The sequence below is a fragment of the Tachysurus vachellii genome, chromosome 13, assembly GCF_030014155.1.
Source record: "Tachysurus vachellii isolate PV-2020 chromosome 13, HZAU_Pvac_v1, whole genome shotgun sequence".
Taxonomy (NCBI): Eukaryota; Metazoa; Chordata; class Actinopteri; order Siluriformes; family Bagridae; genus Tachysurus; species Tachysurus vachellii.
In genome coordinates this window covers 11,771,849-11,795,145 of record NC_083472.1, presented here as the reverse complement: position 1 = coordinate 11,795,145, position 23,297 = coordinate 11,771,849, and the positions used below count along the sequence as shown (strand labels likewise).

The 23,297-nt window shown below is 36.2% G+C and overlaps 1 protein-coding gene across 1 annotated transcript; it reads left to right on the top strand.

The window, feature by feature from the left end:
- Positions 1 to 4,251: 4,251 nt before the first annotated feature.
- On the top strand, positions 4,252 to 12,809 carry mtnr1ab (melatonin receptor 1A b). Its single transcript, XM_060885015.1, has 2 exons — positions 4,252 to 4,557; positions 11,662 to 12,809. The coding sequence occupies exons 1-2, from the start codon at positions 4,371 to 4,373 to the stop codon at positions 12,528 to 12,530; spliced, it is 1,056 nt and encodes a 351-aa protein (XP_060740998.1). The 5' UTR covers positions 4,252 to 4,370; the 3' UTR covers positions 12,531 to 12,809.
- Positions 12,810 to 23,297: the final 10,488 nt, after the last annotated feature.

The following is a 23,297-nucleotide window of genomic DNA, read 5'->3' as shown; positions in this document are numbered from 1 at the left end:
ACCAATTTTTAGAAGCTTTTACATATACAGTACGCAGACATACGCAACATTTTAGAGACAGCGGGAACCGGCGACACCGTGTGGCTATGTAGAGAATTACAGATAAATTCTCCAAGCGCCACTTTCTCAAGTAGTTCTTCTCAAATTATGCAGCTCCATAATAAATACATTTAGGCTGCTTGGTTATGAGAAGCATGCAATGCGTATTTCCAATGTGAGTGAGGACTGTGCATGTGCCTTGAATGCCTTGCACTCTGGTCAGGGTGCTTAGAAGGCAGTTATCAAAATAAGGCAGTAATGCTTACACCTCTGCTGATCCCTGATCCCTCCTAATGACTCCATACTGCTACTGGGGACTCCAATGTTGGAATGATGAAGATCTGTGGGATGATAAAGATCTCTGGGGGTACTCTAAAGATCATGTTAAAATTGTAGAGATTGTGTAAGTGGGGTGGCAGATCTCTAGGGACCTCCAATACTTGTGTTAGAATGATGGCAGGGCATGATTTCATTGAATGGCTTCCTGGATATGAACATGAACAGTATTTGTATATGGTACAGGCTCATGGAGATTGTGTGTATGATGACCGAAACTCACTCAACCATGATACCAACACATTTGCATTGACTCACTAATCAGCTAGTCAGTAATGCTCAATGAAGGGATAACTGCCAATGGTGGAAGAATATGAGGTGACTACTTACACGATGGAATAACACAGAACAGTCATAGCTAACCTCTGAACAGTACAGTGAGAAAAGCTTTTCATGAAATAGCAATGTGAACAAGTGAAACACAACTGGAGCAGAAGATTATTGGAGATTATCAGCAGGATACCTGTAGTTCTCACCCTCTTATGCGGCAGATACTGTACATGTGATCTGAAGAAATGGATATTACAACATCCACATTCTGCCTAACATTCAAGGTTCAGTTGTAATGATATTGTCATTAATGATATTGTAATGATATTATATATATAAATATTATATTTATATACATATTAAATGTGAAAGCTGGTGGTGATAGCATTGTGTAGCACTACGATTTGTCCTTTGAAGTCTCCTTAAATCTGTCCTCTAGAAGGCATTAAATTGCATGTCTCTTTAAGAAAATACAGTCATGAAGGAATAAAAGAATCAGAAGAATTAAAAATTCAGGAACATATAAAATTAGTTTTGTAAATCCAAGATTATTCTATTATATTCTATTTATTCTATGTTTTTACAGCATATTGAACCATAATAATGAAAACTGCATTGTGATTGTAAACTTTTAATAACATCACCTGCAATTTAATATACTTAGTCTTTCAAGAAATATTTGACACTTCTATGCTATCTCATTATATTTCCTTCCTATCTTAGTGTCAGTGGCCTCTTATCTCTGCTTTAGCCATAAGTCAGTGATTTAATATATCCATATATTTTCCTTCTTCATTAAATAGAGAAATTGGAAAAAGGAGTCTGTAGGGCTCAATTAGCATAGCCTTTTGTAACCTGCTACTTCTTGTCCTCTCTTTTTATCCATGCAAGACAAGTTCCATCTATTTTTCCAGATAATTCAGTCCTCCTTTAGTAGCTAAGTCCCCACTGCGTGACGACCGTCATACATCTGCTTATCCAATTTTGTGTCCTGGGAAATGAAATGTCTGCTCCATAAACTGTTGCTTTTCGATTTTCCTGTTCTACTCGAGTCTGAGGAATTTGCCTTAGCAATTTCCTTAACTCTGGGACACTCTCCAAGCTAATGTAGATCAGTGTCTTTGTGGCTTTTCACCACAACCAGAGTGACCCCTTTCAGTGGCTCCTGAGGCATTGTAATTAACTTGAAATCTGTCTGTTCCAATACAGATTTATTATGATTCATGACTTAAAGTATATAGTTCATGCATGCTCATATTCATCCAAATGCCAAAAAGAATTAAAAGTATTGTCTCTGCTTCTGGGTTAACAAAGCATATAAAATAGCTTTTGTAGCATTACTTAAAATTTGACCGTAATATATTTTTGGAAAGGTTTAAATATCCACCGATTAAATTCTTTAATAATAATAATAATAATTTATTTGACATTAAACATAGTGCTAATGAGACACTTTATTTTCTAGTCTGTCCCTTGCAGGTATTGGTAAATAAGTACAATGTACTGAAATCCAATATTAACATGTGCTTTTAGCAGGGTCAGCCTTAGTGACAAGAACTGTTTAAATGCTGCATTCTTGATTAATTATCTGATGCAAAAATATATTGAATTTTTCTTAATTGTATTGTCTCCCTGAGCTCTACCTCATTAATCTGTTGCGATTCAGATAGGCTGTATCTTCGTGTTCAGATGCCCTTAAATGCTCCAGATTTACATTTAAACTCAGGCTATACATAACTAAACTAAATGTTAAGTGATTTGGTGATTTTCACAGTTTCTCACTGTCTTTGGTTATCTGTCTGTGTATTATTTAATTAAAAGATCTGTGCTTGCATGTGCCTCCTCTACAGTCCTTGACAGATTGTTTCATTGCTTTAGAGTAACTATGAACTGGTAACTATGAACTCATTATATATACATATATATATATATATATATATATATATATATATATATATATATATATATATATATATATATATATATATACATATATATATAACTATGAACTCATATATATATATATATATATATATATATATATATATATATATATATATATATATATATATATATATATATATATTGTAGAAATTACAGAAATGGGTTTTAATGTACTTGTTATCTAATGTTTAGTTAATGTGGGACAACGATATATTAAACATATTAAACATAAATATAAACAATATAAACACTGAATATAACAAATATTCAGTGTTTACCTTTCATATGAGGTACAAATTATTGTATATCATTAGTTGCATTAACAGCAGGGCAAGAAAAGCTGCTGAGAAATTATATTTAAACTGAAATTTACTAATATCCAGCCAAAAGTTGCTCATTTAAATGGAAAAGAAAAATATTTTAGCTGCATTTAGTCATTTAACTGGATTCTTTAAAATACAATGCAAATATGTATGAAATTCCAGGATTCTCAGAGACAGAATTAGAAATGTGCAGTGAAAATAAACTTATAATGAACTAGATTAGATATTTAGGGGTTTACTGAGTACTGTGACGTTTAAATCCCATCAAACAATAGTTAAGTGTGATAACAAAGTACATACTCAAGTATTTTCTACTCCTGATCATACTATCCTTATGCTTTGGATATAGTATATGATTTTACCACTTGTGATGGAAAATACATGATGATAACACGTTTCATGGTAAGTAGTGTTTAATGCTTGTTACCTGATGGCCAACATTACCAACATTACAAGGCCATTCTGGTTTGACTATGTGAATGAATTTCAATTTGCATGAAATATATCATGAATGGGAACAAAAACAATGATTGCACAGGTGAATGACCCTTAACGTGAATGAGCGCGTGCACAGGTGAATGACCCTTACCTGTGAACAAACGTGAATGAGCGCGTGCACAGGTGAATGGCCCTTACTTGTGGACAAACGTGAATGAGCGCGTGCACAGGTGAATGACCTTACTTGTAAACAAACGTGAATGAGCGCGTTCACAGGTCAATGACCCTTACTTGTAAACAAACGTGAATGAGCGCGTTCACAGGTCAATGACCCTTACTTGTAAACAAACGTGAATGAGCGCGTGCACAAATGAATGACCCTTACTTGTGAACAAACGTGAATGAGCGCGTGCACAGGTGAATGACCCTTACCTGTGAATAAACGTGAAAGAGCGCGTGCACAGGTGAATGACCTTTACCTGTGAATAAACGTGAAAGAGCGCGTGCACAGGTGAATGACCCTTACTTGTGAACAAACGTGAATGAGCGCGTGCGTCAGGAAAAAAATGAAGATGAATGTTCTGTTGTCAATGAGAGTGTGTGTGTGCCCTGTGATGGGTTGGCACTCCGTCCAGGGTGTATCCTGCCTTGATGCCCGATGATGCCTGAGATAGGCACAGGCTCCCCGTGACCCGAGGTAGTTCGGATAAGCGGTAGAAAATGAGTGAGTGAGTGAGAGTGAGTGTTCTGTTCTCTTCCACGGCGGGGCAGCGTTTCTACACATTGACGAGTCACGGCATTAAGAGAGAATTGAACTCACCGACTGAATTATCAAATGTGAATTCGCTCCAAAGCTATAAAAGTGCGTGCGCACGTGCTGCCTAGCGAACGACGCACAAGACACAAGAGGCTTTTAATTCCCACTGTTTTTATGCAACCCAAACTACAGACTACTCGAAAAGTTTTGCAATGCCGCCAACACCTGTGAATGATGCTGAGGACTGAAAAGTGAGATTTAAAATGAGCACAAATGGCAGCACATTAGCGAACATTTCCTCGCTGCCTCCTCAGGAGCTCACACTCAGCCGTCCTCCTTGGCTTTCCAGCACTCTGGGGAGTGTTCTCATCTTCACCATCGTGGTCGACATACTAGGCAACCTGCTGGTTATTTTCTCCGTGTACCGGAATAAGAAGCTCAGAAACGCAGGTAAGCCTCAAGGATGCTTACTCAGACCACCACATTTCTGCACGTGCACCACATTTCTGCACGTGCATACATAATTCAATTCATAATTCGCATATATTTTATTTATTTTACAAAAATACAACAGATATACAAATATTGCATAAAGTACGTTTTTTATGTACTTTATTTACAGTAAAATGTTTTTGGTCATTTTTAATACATCAATTTAGTTGTTATTTGACTAAAGGATTGGATGAACAGAAAAGAAGCAGGAATTCTTTTTATAAAACGACTATTTGTGTTGCATTCACATGAGTGAAACTTAATGTACCCCATCAACACAAATCTTTCCAAAAGTAAGTATAATATGAAGAAAAACTGTGCTCATCTTAACCTGTATATTTCATTCAGGTGGACATGCATTTGAACTACGTACATTCATTACATTGCTTTTTTACACAAGAAGGGCATCTTGTTGTAAAAGTGCTTGATTGTACTACAATTATTACTCCAGACACACGCAGTGAAGCTGTCACTGTGATCAGAGGTCTCAGACAGTGCAACTTTAAATATTAATGATGTCTTACCAAAGACCAAAGATAAGACAATAATTTAACAGACACAGGATATGATAAACAATCACATAAACACTTATATGCACTATACACAATACTTTAAAGCACATATACATTATATTCAAAGTACATTAAAAATGGTACCACATCACAGTACGAGAACTAAAGATGCACTAATAATAACGCAGATTATTTCATCTCAACCCGTTGTTTTTTGTCATTCTCCATTCATTACTCTTCAAATCCATCCTACTGTAGCACTAGTATGTGCTCAGGGTGTCTAGGGACTGGGGCACTGCTTCTTTACCTATTAGGGTGAAATTAACACAGTAAGAGTGTTCTATAAGATTTTCTGGTGTCAGTCTTACATATAGTATATTTATTTAATATATAATCAATATATTAACTAACAATCATGTCCTAACATGTATTTTAGGTGGTTAATATTCATGCCTGAATGCACAAGAATGGTGTCATGGTTAAGGTTAGTTGTTCAATTAGTAAAAGTAGTAGTTAAAGCATTACATTAAAAAGCTGTATTGAAAGTCTTTTCATTAATAATGGAAGAGGTAATCTTAAATTAGATCTTAAATATAATCAGACATTTTTTAAACAATTGCATTATTTTAAAAAAATGTGAAGGAAACACTAGGAATCAACTGCCTTGTGCTGCTTTCATTTATGCCAGGATGTTTTTATTATCACATTTCCTATCATTTCATTGTATTTTTTGGGAGTCACACCCCACAGCTTAGAGGCTTCAGGTAATTGGCTCAATATCAAACAGAACTAAAATAGCCAGTTACTTTCCCACAAGTGGACAGAGTGCTTATCACCAGTGACATACTGTCCCATATGCCACTATCATCTGCCAGTAGAGAGGAAGCCGTATTCTGCTGCTCTAATGTAAAATTTAGGAGCACAAAAGTAAAACCTACAGAACGCAGAATATGTAAATAAAATTTTGGCCATAATTTCTGAGTGTGTGTATGTGTAGTAAGTGATATTGTGAGAGGATCAGAGTGGAATCGTTCTCTGACGCCATTAAAAATGTATTTAATGCATGAATGACTGCATTAATACATTAGTGTATTGTTTACCATCTAGCATTGTTTATGTCTGGCCATAAATTACCATTTGAACAGAATTATTTGCATTTCTGTGTTAGTGTAACTGCACAAAAGGAAGCTTGTTGGAATGTGTTCTGCCGTGTGACCTCCCACTGGGTACAGTGCAATGCCTACTTTGATTAGTGGGTCACGGTTAACCCACTAATTGTTCTATTACCCTCCTACTATGTACTTCATTATGCTTCCCCCTAGTGAGGAAATGTCCCATGGCCTAATGTATAGTTGTCTGACCCACTGGGAATTTGGCATGGACGTTGCAAAGAATTTTAAACTCAGACCATAAAATACATTCACAACACAGACACACACTTGTACACACTGAAAGTTCCAAAACATACATACACAAATTATTTACAGTGCATTTTTCTTCAGTTGTGGAACACAGCAGTTTTCTCTCTCCCTCGACACCGATATACTAATTCAACCAGAAAGACTCAATCCCCTGTGACATCACTGTCTGTTTGGATTATTCAGAGCATCTACTCCCTCCTGGCCTGTAGCACTGATTTAAACACACTCAGCATTCCCTGCAGCACCCTACAGCCAATACAACTCATGAGCAGTTAAATATGATGTTCATCACCGTCGACGGCTTTGTGTGTAGGCAGATTGTGGAACGTATGCTGTCTTGGACGAAGTACTTTTCTTTCCAAGAAAATTTGCTTCTGTAGTTATTTTTGAAACTCTGACACACCGAATTTCTCTTACTCTTGTTCTCTCTCCGTTTTATTCTCACTTACTGGCCCTGACATGGGTTGAAAGCCCGAGGCAGTTTTATTAAGTGAAGCTCACTGGTCATTCAAGGGGAACTCTTTGCAGCACATTATGTATTATGTCTGTATTATAAAAGGAAAACTTTCTTTAGTGGTCTTTACATAGTTGGGATAAGAGTCAGAATGTTCCTTTGTGCAGAATTTATTTAAAATGACGCTGATTACTTATTGTTATCGAGACAGTTATTGCAGGTATTTGTGACCGCAAATAATCCATTGTATAAAAAGCACAATGGTTGATGCTGTGAGTTCATGCTGTATTAAATTATAAAAAGAAAATATGGTTCATGTTTCTATCCTCATTCCTTCTTATCTTACCCTGTGGCTTGCCTTTGGCATTCTTTTATAGTTAGAAGGAAAAAAAAATCTTGCTGAATTTTGTCAATTCGTACATTGTGGTTTTGTGCACGGAGACGTTTTGTTATGGTGCTGCTTATTAACATCTTGTATAGCAACTTCTGGATAAAAGACTAGAGCTAATATGGTGCATCTTCTAGAGGCTGGTTTAAATTTACCTGACATTTGTAATGCCAGAAAAGACAAGAGTTGAATTGATGGCTTATAAAGTACATAGACGTACAAAATATCTTCCTCCTATCACCTTTTTGGTGAAGCTATCTTTAAACCTGTTTCTATGAAATTTCACAAAAAAATTAAATATCACCTCTCCTTCCTGAAAAAGGTCTTAATTTCTGAAAAAAGAGGGAGTTTAATTTTGTTGGTTATTGCGTGGGCATGATCGCCACATATGAAACGCCATATGATCAAATCAAATTAGATCAGTTATTTATATATATATTAAATCAAAAATGTCAATTCTAGAAAACAGCTAAAAACAAACAAAAAAAATCTGGATTTTATCACAACTAGATTTTTCTTCTAAAAACATTCTTTGAAATCTCTATATGAATAAAGCATAAATGTATTTTTTTCAAAACAATGTAGAAAGGTTTTATTTGTTATTTGGTATTTTATTTGTTATTTGGTATTTCTTCCCTTGCCTTAGCGTCTTCCTGCAGAGATCAGTTTAGGTAACAAACAGCAATTAAAACAGTGAGTCTGCTAACAGATATATAAAGTCAGGACTTTTGGATAGATACATGCTATAGTGAAACAGAATATTATTGAATGATCAGATCAGCAGCTGTCCAACTTCACCTGCTTCATCATTTCATCATCAAAACAGAAGGACACTCAAATACTATGTACACAGATAACAGCTCAAAAACAAAAACATTGCACACTGTACTAAATTTGTAGCTGCTCCTTTAATTTCATGTGATCTGTACTGTATGTTGTCCTTAAATTGGTTTTAGGTGAGCATTGTTGCAGTTGTGCAGCGAAATTGTGCATCTTGCCATATATCTTCAGCTGTTTTTTATGACAGTAGCAGCTGGTGAGCATCACATTGTGTGTCCTAAGATTTCAGTTATCAACTCCTGACCAAAGAATTCTTTTAGGCTGTATAATGTAATCCTGGCTTTAGATAAGCATCTGCTCGGCATGATATAAGAGAATTTATAATTTACTAGTGACATTCTAGCACTGAAAGTTTTATCATGAACGTGATGAATTAATCAATGCCTTTTTCATTGTCATGCATTCTGTGACTACTTTCAGAGTGTAGTCCAGTGTCTAGATATTGTTATAGAGATATATTATAGAGTCAAGGCGTTAACATATAGAGCTTGTTGTATCCAGAAGGATAGAAACTCATTAGGATGTATGTGTATTATTCATACTTATTGGGTTATTGCTATTAGAAGAGTAGATTAGTGTATAGTATAAATATCCTGCCAACTGTAAAGGGATTTTCACACTGTGCTTAACCCTGTGTTATCACCATTCTAACTTTGTCTTTTAACCCCAAGTAGAGAAACATTTCACACTTATAATTTTGGCTTGCCTTGTACCCATAGTGTTTCTCAGGTACGTGACACACATGCACCTGGCTGTCAAAGTGATGTTAAAGAAAAACATAATTCATCAGATCAGGTCACCTTCTTCCATTGATTCAATTTTGATGCTCACTGTATGTGCTTCTGGCTGTGGATAGTGGTCAGCATATTCACTCTGACAGGTCTGAGGCTATGCAACATCTACATTTACAGTATTTGGCAGTCATCCTTATCCCGGGCGACTTACAGTTATCTCATTTATAAAGCTGACCAGTTGAGGATTAAGGACCTCAAACTCACAAACTTCCGAGCAGTGGTCCAACACCTTAACCACTGAGCTACCTCTGCCCATACAGGACTTAAAGGATCTGCTGCAAAAATCTTGGTGCAAGATAGTCCAGCACACATTCAGAGGTATTGTAGAGTCCATGAGATTTGCCCATTCAGCCACAAGAGAGCAAGAGGTCAGACACTGATGGCATGTGAACAACCGTCATCCCAATTCATCTCATAGGTGTTCAGTAGGGTTGAGCTCAAGACACTGTGCAGGCCACTGAGTTCTTCCTCTCACCAACCTTGTCAAATCATGTCTTTGTGAGATGGTCCTCTTAATTCTAGTGAAGTGAAATCTGTAATGATATAGCAGTACAAGACATTCGTATCAAGTGAATGCTTGTAAATTTATGGGAAGGTGTGAGGATCAGCTGTCCACATACTTTTGGCCATAGAGTTTTTGAACTTACTCAGAATGACGGGAAAAAAACATTAAAACATTCTGAATTTGTAATTGATTAAACTCACAGGCCTGATGAAAGACAATTTCTCTAAAGGAGAGAAAGTTCTATAAGTTATGACTTACAATATGTTTCAACTGACACGTTTAGCATTTAGCACTGGTGCCAACAATATACTGGTACCATTATTACACAGTTGCTGAGTGCTGTACTTGAGTCTAAAAGATTAAAGTAATAGTTACTAGTGTTAGGTGACTAAGTTGTATTAGTGAGAATTATGGAGTAACCACATTTAACTTTAATTACTTAGATTTATATATTAAGATATGTTGCTTTCCTTGGCATCCCAGTTATGCCGAAACAACATGATATTCAGTATATTGAAGGTTGATCTGTGTTTTACTGAAAAGTCTGAACTTTCACTTTTAACAAAGCGGAAAAGTAGCATAATTTTACCAATTTCGGAAACTCCAGTTGACATCTGTACAGACTTTTCCCAATGCAGCTTAGCTGAAAATGTTTTAAAGGGAAATAAAATCAGATGGTGCCTGCGTGGATACAAACAGTCCCAGCCGCAGTTTGCAGATACTCAAGGCTAGGGTCTAGGTTTTCCTGTATTTATACTGCAAAGACTATTCTTTTTAAATGGTTCATTGTCAAGTAACAGACAGTATTTGTGCTCAGACACTCCTTCTCAAGCTGAGGATGATGTCCACAGAAAGGCTCCAGGGCAACACTGAAGACCTTTTGGTTCATCCTTCTGGCACATCAGCCCACATCAGTTTTTTTTTCTTCTGCTCTAATGAATGTTTCTAGCATCAATCTAAATCCACAAAGTCTTGAAGCCATTTACTTACCATACAAGGAATCATGTCATCTGATCTGCTCGGGTTTATTTTTTCTATCTATCAACAAGCTTTAGCTCAATCAACGTTTAAACCCCCACAGCTCAATATTCTAAACCTCGGAATATAAAAATATTTTTCTTCTTATACAAAGAAAGCTGCACAGTGCCTTGAACTAGTGAAAATAGCATGAATGATATTTTGAAATACTTGAAAGCTTGTATTCCCCCTGTGCCTCCCGGCAATAAGATGCCGCACGCAGAGGACAGAGTCACGCAGGCTTAGTGCTAATGAGGGAAGACAGATGGGAGAAAGGGTTCCATGTCACTATTGCTCAGGTCATGCTACAAGCTTCTCACGCTAACTAACTGCAAAATAAATCTTTTCAATGGATATAAAATGAGTTAAAATAGTTGAATACATCTAAAGTGCTGTGAGGGCGAAAAACCGAACGAGCACTGCAATGTTTCTAAATGAATCATTTCACAACTCTCTCCTGAGACAGGCCCCAAAGTTCAGTACGTTCCTCAAAGGAGAACAAAACATCACACGACAAAAGCATGTGCAACCCAAATGCTTTTAATAGAGAAAGCAGCTGACAGACTTAGGAAAGGTATGACTTAATTAAAAAGTGGTAAAGGTCATTCTATTAAAATACATTGGCATCATTGATGAAATAGACATCTATAACAAGTCTTAACCTTGAGTTTTGAAAGGTATAAGGCAGTCTTTTTTTTTTACTAGATTTTGTGACTCATACTTTTCATTATATAATATTTTTCATTTAACTTCTTCACCTCTTGTTTTTTTTTCTCTCTTTTATATTTTGGCTATTTTGTATTTGCACAATCTTTACAATTTTCTTAATTACTACAAGGTAAAGTAATGAAACTATAATTAATCACTCATTTATTCAGTAAAACATTCAGATATCGGGTTTGTATTCAGATCTCTTTTTAAGCCATTCTCTTCTTTTATGTAATAAGGTGTTTTGTATCGTTGAGCAAAAACTTTGAAAGAATGTAAGTGTAAGTCTGTATAAATATTAAACATACTGTATTCTGTTTCACTGTTCAGCGTAGTCAAAATCATTTAACTTATTTACCGACATTTCTCTTTCTTATCTCAGTGACAAATCAGGCCTGAAAATATGCTCTATTTGTGTTGCAGGGAACATATTTGTGGTGAGCCTGGCAGTAGCAGACCTAGTCGTGGCAGTTTATCCCTACCCACTGGTGCTGATGTCTATTTTCAACAATGGATGGAACCTGGGCTTTGTACATTGCCAAATCAGTGGCTTTCTGATGGGACTAAGTGTCATTGGGTCCATATTTAATATCACTGGAATTGCTTTAAACCGGTACTGTTACATTTGTCACAGCCTCAAGTATGACAAGCTCTACAGTGACAAAAACTCCCTGTGCTACGTCATCCTGATATGGATCCTAACCGTTGTCGCTATAGTGCCGAACTTCTTTGTGGGCTCACTGCAGTATGACCCCCGGGTGTACTCATGCACGTTCGCACAGTCTGCCAGTTCGGCCTATACTATTGCAGTGGTCTTCTTCCACTTCATCCTTCCCATATTGGTTGTCACCTATTGCTACATGAGGATCTGGATACTGGTCATCCAGGTACGAAGACGTGTCAAACCCGAGTTCCGACCCAAGCTTACACCACATACAGTGAGGAATTTTATCACCATGTTTGTAGTGTTTGTGCTTTTTGCCATCTGTTGGGCACCACTAAACTTTATCGGCCTGGCTGTTGCTGTGAATCCTGAGCGGGTGGCGCCTCTCATCCCGGAGTGGCTCTTTGTATTTAGTTATTTCATGGCCTACTTTAACAGCTGCCTTAATGCCATTGTGTATGGACTGCTCAATCAGAACTTTAGACAAGAGTACAAAAAAATAATCATCTCATTTTGCACTGCTAGGATGTTCTACCCAGACAGCTCCAATGATGCTGTAGACAGGATGAAAAGCAAGCCATCTGCTTTAATGTCAAACAATAACCAAGTGAAAGTTGACTCAGTGTAAACACTTACACTGGTTTAAGGTTTAATCCAGCATGAGCAAGATGCACATGAAATACTCCAAATACTCCTCTGGACTCCTTGGGACTGTAAAAGGTACTATATACTAATAAATCTATAAACAATGTACAAAGACATACAAGGTGTATGAATTTTCTTTAACAAATTCTTTTTTTAAATCGTGCACTGCAGATATTCTGAGTCATGTTTACATTTCTTAACGGGGAAAGACGTAAAAGACATATTTATTTATTGTGACAGTTTTTATTGATCATTTTGTTCTCAAATGTCACCTCAGAGTAACAACAAAAAAATAGAAAAAAGTATTTGATTTAGTATTTATAATTTTACAAGTTATGCATTTGACGTTTGATAACAGACTTTGCTTACAGTGAGAATGCAAAGAGGTTATCTGCAGCACATGAAAACCCTCTTTTAAGCTTAGTGTATAATTGTTGGCATTTTTTTGCTTTTGACATAATTTTGGCATTTAAAAGTCAGCAAGGTGATGTTCAACAAAGTATACTTTGTTAAAAAGAAATATGTTGTGCCCACAATGATGGACTGGAGAACAAATTGCGAAGATTGCATTGTATTTTACATTGTTTTTGATTCTAGAGTTTTCTAATCTTATATGCACCATAGTCTACAAAGTGATTCAAAAGTTCCAGTGCCATTTTTGTGGTGTCATTGTCATAAGACACATTAACACTCCAGTCAAACCATCTATGTGCAAACTTTTCTTTAAATTTCAAACTCAATCTGACAGCCACTCAATCTGGCAAACTTTTCTTTAAATTTCAAACTCAATCTGGCAGCCAACAGTACTGCAAAGAAAACTAGAATGTACATTTCCTGAAGAAAATGTGAATGGTGCTTGCACGTGGCAAATCCCGGAGGCTAGTCGAGACGAGCATGTGACGTCATCTGAATACTCTTGAGGAAGTTTTCCTCATTGTGCTGAGTGTTTTGATATGTCACATGTCCATGTTGTAAAACGTTTTTTGATTTTGCATATTTTGGGGGCGAGGCTGCGGCACAACCGGAAGGCCAGTCGGGACACCAATTTAAAAGTTTGTTCAGAGTATCACCCTAAAGGAGCTGGCCAAGTTTGGTGTAGATAGCTTGCCGAGTTATAAACCTCCAAAGTTTATGGGAAAAAAGGCCACTTTGAGACCCGGTACTGGAAGTACCGGTATTCGAATCGCTTATAAAAGTCATAGCACACCTCTCCTCAATGTGCCGGTCGATTTGACACATCATTCATGGGTCTAGGACAAAAGCTGCGGGACAAGTTATACGCCGAGGTTTTGTCCGGCACAATAGTAATAATGTTGCTTTGCAAGCACCATTAATTAATGTGTGTGTGTGTGTGTGTGTGTGTTTTTTTTTTTTTTTTTTTTTTTTTTAAATAACCCTGTATTTGAATTAAAGAGCTTGTATAATTGAAATGGAAGACTGAAAAGTTAATGCAATATTTTCATGTCATATGGAGAATTGCTATAAGCAAAATAAATCTGGTGATAACATTGTTTGTATTTGTGCATGCTCCAAATTCTGTGCAAAACACCTTTATTGTGTCACTTTGCTGTCAGAAATTTTATACATCACTATTGTTTTCGATATAAAGCAAAATGACTGAACATATTTGTTTGTCTGTCTTTGAGCTGTCAAATGTGACTTTTGCTGAAATAAGTTGAAATTCAGCCTACAGCTGCCTTTGCACAAAGTCACACAGGATATTAACTGTGAATGTAGGATTTAAAGTATAATATTCTAATTTATGATTATGCCATTTTCTAAGTTGCCACATTATTGTCATATTTTCATAAACTGCAACCTGGCTTTGTATTGTTTTGGTCCAAATTTATTTTGGCAGACAAGAAAATCTTTCAAATGCTTTGGATCACCTGAGCAGAAACATATTTCTGGGCCAAATGATGTGTTCTACGTATATTCTTATCACAAAGATGCCTCCTGTAGGTTGCCTTGAAACATTTTTGGTTTGCCAGATATCTGTCGGCAATAGAATCAGATGTTGAGGTAGGTTTCTATCCATGCACGATTCTTTCATAGAATGATTCATCCTGTGCATCCTGACCATACACAGTGTACAATCCCAGAGTTATTTTTAAGTGCAGGTTGCCGCGTCCATGCCCACAGATGCTGTTTCTATGCTTAGAGCTGTATGTGTCTCTAAGTCTGTAGAAGCTGAAATAAATGCATTTTGTGTTTGAACAGCTCTGATATACTGTATTATCCTTGCTCTTTTCTTCCCTTGGGCATCTAATGTACATCATCACCCTCTATCCTATTCCTAAAGAATGTAAAAAAAAAAATTAAATAAGGTCTGAAATTATGAGGCGAGATGCCAGGCAACACTGCTATTGATGGCCATGAGCTGTGCACAGTAACAACATAAACTACTGTGCCCAAGAGGTTAGCATCCAGTTTTTAGGCCCGCAAGAATCTTCTACTGTTTATCCGAACTACCTCGGGTCACGGGGAGCCTGTGCCTATCACAGGCGTCATCGTTCATCAAGGCAGGATACACCCTGGACGGAGTGCCAACCCATCGCAGGGGACACACACACTCTCATTCACTCACACAATCACACACTACGGACAATTTTCCAGAGATGCCAAACAACCTACCATGCATGTCTTTGGACCGGGGAGGAAACCGGAGTACCCGGAGGAAACCCCCGAGGCACGGGGAGAAAATGCAAACTCCACACACACAAGGCGGAGGCGGGAATCAAACCCCCAACCCTGGAGGTGTGAGGCGAACGTGCTAACCACTAAGCCACCGTTCCCCCCGCCCGCAAGAATGGATAAGAAAATCCAGCACTGTAACATCCCACCTAAATCAGCGACCTTTACATTTACAGTGTTCGGCAGATGCTATTATCCAGAGCTTTACATACATCTTATTTCATACAACTGGTCAGTTGAGGGTTAAGGGGCTTGCTCAGGGACCCATGGGTAGCAGTGTGGCAGTAGTGACATTTAAGCACACAACCTTCCAATCCATGGTTCAAGTCCTAGCCACTGAGATACTAGCAATTCCCCCCAGTATTTTGCTTCTGGTAAGTTCAGTTCAAAGCTTCATTCTTAAATGTGACAAAGATATAAACTGATTGCGCCCATCAGCAAATAAATCAAATCCCCTTAGAATGTGTCTCAGAATATGCTAAAAATTATCACTAAATGGGTGTATACATCACCCAGCTTCACTAAGAAGGTCAGTGAAAAAGCTTCGTTGGCCTTCCTTAGCACAAGGAATTTGTCAAAGCTTTTACTGTCTGTGCCTTGTCTTACACCACATGACAACAACAATCAGGTCTACTAGAACTTAATTTCCTTCATTTCATCGCTGGTCTCCCAGTCTCCCAAGGTGATACCATAATACTAGCAATCACTGATCAATTTTCTAAAGCATGCCATGCAATACCTCATCTCCAAGCTCCCTACAGCCATGGAGACAGCATTATGGTCTCCTAAGGAGGTGTCCAATTCACAATACATGTATTGCAGACATTTTTCACACAATTAAATGTCAGTCTGTTGTCATGGTACTATGCCCAGTCCAACAACCAAGTTAAGCATCTGAACCAGGAAATCACTAGGTTCTAGAGAACATAATGCAGTAAACGTCAACATGACGAATTGCTATAGACAGAAATTTCACTCATCCACAGGAGGACTTACTTCTCTTCGGTGTTTGAAAAGCTACTAACAGCAATGGTCTGGAGAACCCTTGGATGCCCCGCAGTGAATGAATGATTGGGAAGAAGCCGCAGTGAAGAAGGAAGTAGTGCATGTTTGCCTGCAGAGAGCCATCTGCACACAGAAGAGCCAGACAGACAGATGTCACTACCCTCATCCACCCAACTGTTACGTGAACAAATGCTCTACTGTACCTCTCCTCATGAACCGGAAACTGAAGTTCTGTTATCAAAAGTTAAGTCGTTTGTCATTTGTCCTTTTAACATAAACAAGCAAGTGAACCCAGTAGCATATAGGTTGGAATTGTTAACTGTAACTCCACTTTCCACGTTACATTCCTGAAGCCTGCTGTTCCACATACAGTACTCAAAAAGAGGTGATTGATACTGTGTCACATTTGTCTTGTTTCTAGGCAACACTGCAACACCATGTACTAGAAGAATGGGAGGTCTATGGCCCTGAAGAAAGTCTTTAACAAGGGACATTATTTACCTCCCTCAACCACTTAGAGAACACTCAGACCACCTCACACCCAGGTCGTTAGGGTAAGTGATTTGTCTTTTTGTTATAAACCTCTGATGATATGCACATAGATCAAGTCCTGCTCATGGCAAATCATGTAGTTTAGCAGAAGAAAGTTGGTTTAAGGTTTTTAGCAAAAATACCATAACAGCATTCCTTTCCAGAACAGTGAAATACTAATTACCTAATTAAATAATGAATTAGCAAAATAATAAGAAGTGAGTATTGATACCTTTGTGAGAGATAAGATCCAATCAGAAAAGTTTGATATTTTACATCAGCTACTCAACATTGCTTTGCATAAGATGCTATTAAAATGAACCTTACAAGCACATTTTATAGGATGGATTTCAGAAGCCTTCCTATAAAAGTGTACTCCACAGGCTTATCTCTCCATTTTAGGCATTAGTGGACAGAAAGTGTTTGTTATTATGTAATTGTATTATATTGGACAGTACCATGTTATTCAAGTTGTCTGCTCTCTCCTGTGTGTTTTCATTGCTCTGTGGTTCACTATCACTAACACTATCTGACTCATACTTAATAACAGGCTGGAGGAAATACTATACATTATATAGAGTAGATAATATAATACACACAGAACATAATCTGGGTAATAAAAAATACAGGAAATTATAGTTTTATTTTCTACATTGGATTTTAGAAGCTATACTTTATACTATATACATGTGCATCAGCAGTGCTAACATGAACAGCTGTTCACACACTCCCCTGTGCACCTTATGTACATATAGATTACACAAGGATGAGCCCTGTTAGTTTCTGGGTAAAACCTTTTCATTATTGCTGTGATTGTTGTCATAAGCTGTATTTTAAAACCAAAAGCATTTACCTTACACTATTCATCAAGAAGATCCAGAATACTGGAGCACAAAATACTTTTTTTAATACTTTGTTAAGTTTAAATGCTACATAAGAGGTTTTTGAAATACAGGCACTAAAATAGAAAAATCTGTAAGTTTTTAATTCCAAAAGGTTAAAAAGAAAAGCCGAGAATCTCAAGGGTAAACTTAGAGTAACTCAGAAAACAGATAAGGTTCACTTTTTGCTGTTTCATATCCAATTTCACATCTAATTTCATATCTAATTGCTCTTTTTCCTTTTTTTCTACCAGTGGATAATGTGTGGTCCAGGACTGATGGTTTCACAGCACAGCAGATTTGCAACTGAGGTACATTCATTATAGTGGTTCCTATATAAACCTGCACAGGATCCTTGCTCAGTGGTTTGGTAAAGTCTTTTGTTTGTGTGTCTTTGTGTGAGGGGAAATTAAGGCAGTGGATGTGTGTGGTCTGTTAGTTTAAATGAGATCTTTTGAGAACTTTGAACCAAAAGGCTTTGAAAAACAAAAGATACAGTTTCGTCTACTAGTCTGCTGTAGAACTGAAAAACATTATTGTACCACCATATCATTTTGTATTTGGCCAGAGAGAGGGGTTTCATGTGACACAAGTCTGTTTTTAAATATCCTACTGAGTCTATGAAAGCAACAAACTGATAATATGATATGACCTACGTTGTTATTTCAGATTACTACCAATTTACCATCATTCCTTCATTTAGCACCTTATGTTTATCATCAAAACAAACATCCTTTTCGTTTTGCTCATTCACCTATTATTGGTAATAGAGCTGTTTCTGTACTCTTAATTCATAATTGTATATATTTTAATATACACACATTGAGTCAGATCTTAAATACTACCTGTGACTTATATAAACAAAATGATATTTGTATAGAATAAAGTGCATAATAATGTTACATAGACCTCAATTAGCTGTCAGTTTTTCCTTAACGCTAGTGTTTACTGAGTCAACGTGGGTTTTGTGCTCTTCATCAGAGTAAAAACATGATACATATTTGCAGTATTGTGCAAATTTATAATTCTGATAATGACAATAAAGCATCTCCATAGTGCCTAACATTCAGCAAGGCTGTATCTCAGAACCATTTACCCTCTGATATGGAGTGTGATATGAAAGGTTTGAGTAAATGCTATAATAAAGTTCTGCATTTAGATTGATTCCTCTCTTTAAGACCACCCCAGAATTATATGAGAGTCAGCATGTGAAGGCCAAAGACAGTGTATGAATTTTTTGGGCAAGCAGTGTCTCTGTATTACCACTGAACACACCTGTGCCAATTACCTTACTCTCCTCACGGCATTTTAGACATGAATCATCTTATGGTCTCACCTTTTACAAACACTTATCATGCTCATATATTTAGCAGGCTAATCATTCTCCATAATGAGAGGGAGAGCTATTACTCAACTAGCTTTTTGGGTGAATCTTTATTTAAGGTAAAGCGATCTGAATAATGCACCCAGAAATATTTACCTTCACAAAATGTTCATGTAGGCAAGAAAAGAGGCAAAACAATCCATGTCCCATGACAAGATTCTGTTGCTGTTTTTCTTTGTTTTCTTCTTCTTGACTGATATGAAAGCATCATTAATGTTAAATAACATTTTTGTTTAAACTACTCTATTTTAAATACAAACCAAAGAACACACACACACACACACACACACACACACACACACACACACACACACACACACACACACACACACACACACACACACACACACACACACACATATATATATATATATGCGTGAAAGATTATTAATCCGGCCAGCTACTTAGCTTCCTGGGCTGGTTTAGTTAGCTAGCTCTGCACCCTTTGTATAACCCATAATATGCAGCTACATTGTTTACTTTACTTATAATTTAGTCCAATTTAGTTAACTATTTCCCTACATACAGTGTCATCTTTCTAGCACTTCTCTTCTTTTTATACTGATATGCTAATGTAGAGAAAAATCTTACCATGTCTTTAAACTGGTTTGCTGTAGTTCATGCTAGTCTGCAGTGTAAATAATGAAATCTTATGTTAGAACAACAGAATTCACACATGTTAGTACCACATATTGGTGTTTAAAGCCAGCAGTATGTGCTGCATGGTGCAGCTTCATGGTTTGCAGGTTAACACGGTGTTGCTTAGTGACCAGAACGGAAATGCACACATGTTCGCAATTGTGTGCCTGGAGTAATACTGTATGTGTGTGTTTAAAAAGCACATTTCTGTACTACACACTGGTATATACTGTACACTCCACTCCACACTCAAACCATTCCTGAACCACTGTATAGTGGATTGTCTCACAAAACCTACTGTTTTAGAAATTCTGCCAATTTGTCCGTTGTCAAAGACGCTCAGATCTATCTATATATCAGAATTCCAGTCTAAAAATGATTGGTAAATAATGTATGTAGAAAGAGGAACATGACTTTTTCTTTTACCGAGTAGTCCATTGTGAAGTATCATATTTCAAGGAAATAAATTGATTAAACTTACAATCTTTAAATTCAAATTTAAGTTCTACTGATCACAAGTGAACAGCTTTTTCATGAGTCTTTGTATTTTAAAAGATATAATCATACAGAATAGAGTCAAAACCAGGGGATTTAAAAAAATAAAATAAATAAAATAAATAAATATATATCCTTATATATACCCATATATATATATATATATATATATATATATATATGTATATATATATATATATATATATATATGTATATATACATATACGTATATATACGTATGTATATATACATGTATATATATACATACGTATATATACATATATATGTATATATACATATATATATATATATATACATATACATATATATATATATATATATATATATATATATATATATATATATATATATATATATATATATATATATATTATATATATATTAGTCCTCAACTAAAAAAAAAATACAAAGTTACACTGGGACTTCCTGCCTAATTACACTGATAGCCACTTGTATGTCAGTCTTATTATATTAATAGTCTTTACCAGTGTATATTTTAGCAGTGAGGTCTTTCTGGGTTGAGCTGCTTATATCTTAAAATTCTAGTCAGGATGTTTTTAATATAATGTGACTATTGGCATGTGGATGTGAACATAAATATATGGTTATGTGTAGTAGTTTGTATATAACTAGTATAGTATAGTCTAGTATAGTACAGTATAGCATATAGTTCCATTTTATTGATTCATGGAATTGGTTTCTAGAATATTCTGAACCTCATCAATGAAAAACATAATGTTCACATACTGTAGTGTCGAAACCTACATAACTCAGTGATGTTGACTATGAGTGATAACTAGCCAAACTTTTACACTTCATGATTCAAACAACACACAATGCACAACACATGCACAACACATGACACAAACAACACACTCGCGTGCACGCACACACACACACACACACACTCCACACCACATTTTACCTTTCACAAACACACCACAAAACACACTTTACTTTTCACAAACACACCAAAACACACTTTACTTTTCACCCAACACACATTACAGACCATCACACTTCACACATCACATTTTATTTTTCATTTTTTTAATTTTCAGAAATTGTACTTTGGACCAAGTTTGGAAAATGGAAAAGTTTCATGATTATGATGAGTTTCATTACTCCGACAGTACTAACAGCAATGAATGAGACTGAAAAACAAGTCTTCTCAACATTACCAGCCAATTCTGCCCGAAAGGAAGTGCACAGTGGTAAGAAATTATGTGTTTTTACGCCTAAAAGTAAGTAAGAAATTACCTACAAATGTACTACAGTATAGGGGTGTTTAATCCCAGTTCCCTGATACTAACACATCATAGCTGGTTATATATAGTATTATACAGTACATGCAATGCTCATTGTTTGCTTTCTGTATCTCCTGATGCGTACAGCTGAAGACGGAGAAGGATATGACTGCTTCAGATATTTCTTTGACGAGAAAACAAACACGGCTATAACAGCAAGATCTCGGAAGGAAGCTGCTGTTTGTTACTCTGTCCAAGACCAAAGGGGAACAGGCGCAGCAGAAGATGGGGAGCAGGCAGACAACCAAGCCATGGCAGAGTGTTTACAAAGACTCGCAGTTGGTCCGGCAACAGCATGAGTTACTGCCGTGTTTGTGCTTGATATGTCTTACAGAATGAGGATTGCTGCACACAACCAAGGGAGATTCTACTAATCACTAAACATGTGAAGTGCCATGTGGAGTGGAGTAGTGTAATGCTCATACCATGAAAAAGATTTGACAATTATTGTTATGTGGAAAAATATTTGATATCTGTGAAACACACACACACACACACACACACACACACACACAGTAACATTATTCTTCTTTTCTCTTTCAGGTAATTTTTCTGTTGCACTGACCCACCAGGAGCCCGAATGACCAGAAGATGACTTAATAAACATTACATTCAAACTGCTGCACGGTTGAATGGTATGAGTTTTTAATCACGGTAAATAAATGTTGGCGTAAATGCCTCAAACAGTGTCAGAAGTAAAGGTACTGTAAAATAATCATCATTAAAATTCCACATCAATAAAAAAGAATTTGAAACATTGTTAAAACCTCAATGATGTTGACATAAACATATCATCATATCATGAGTATAACAATGAAAGCAGCCATATTTATATAAAAAACAAACAAACGGCTGGGGATGGGTACGCAACACCTCACCTTGATAGCCCGTTGCAATATGACGCTGGCGGGGGTCTATCCTATGCCATGGCCATGAGGGGTAATACCTTATTATTAATAGCTGTATCAATATTACCATTATTAATAACATTATTATTATCACTCACTCATCTCATCTCATCACTCACTCATTATTATTATTATTATTATTATTATTATTATCATGGCAATTACTACTACCATTATCATTACTATTAATGGCTGTATCCATATTACCATTATTAATATTATAATTATTATTGCTATTACTACTACTATTTTTATTTGTCCTCTTCCTGATCCTTTAACCTCCCCCTCATTCAGGATGAAATGAGTATATTTGTTATTATGTTTATCATTACTACTACTAATAATACTATTATTACTATTTGTCATTTCTTATTAATTGGATTTATCATTATTATTGTTATTATTATTATTATTATTGTTATTAATATTGCTATTACTATTGCTATTGTCACATTCCTCATACCACATTTTCCAGATCTTCATCATTATTATTGCCATTAAAATTATTATTATTATTATTATTATTATTATTATTATTTAATTATATATTTTATTTATTTATTTATTTTTGTTTTCTCTTTGATATATATATATTAACTCTGGTTATGTCTGTTGTACTTCCCTACATGCTCCTTTATTCATATATTTCCACTCCCACACCCAGTTACACTTACAGTTACACACGCACATACCCAAATCGTACTGGCTGTTATGTATGTTTGTGTATGTATGTACATGATTAAAAAAAAACTTCAATGATGATTAAATACATAAATGTAATTCCAGATGATATTTGTACCAGTAAACTTAGCTCACACAGAAGAAAACATGGGAGTGTCAGAACACATGCCAGGTTTTATTTATTGGTGTGCAGTAACTTAAAAC

What these genes read in the sequence shown, in the direction of transcription:
- mtnr1ab (XM_060885015.1), top strand. Translation starts at nt 4,371, where the DNA reads ATGAGCACAAATGGCAGCACATTAGCGAACATTTCCTCGCTGCCTCCT. An exon ending in TAAGAAGCTCAGAAACGCAG is followed by an intron (nt 4,558 to 11,661) that starts GTAAGCCTCAAG and finishes TTTGTGTTGCAG; the next exon opens with GGAACATATTTGTGGTGAGC.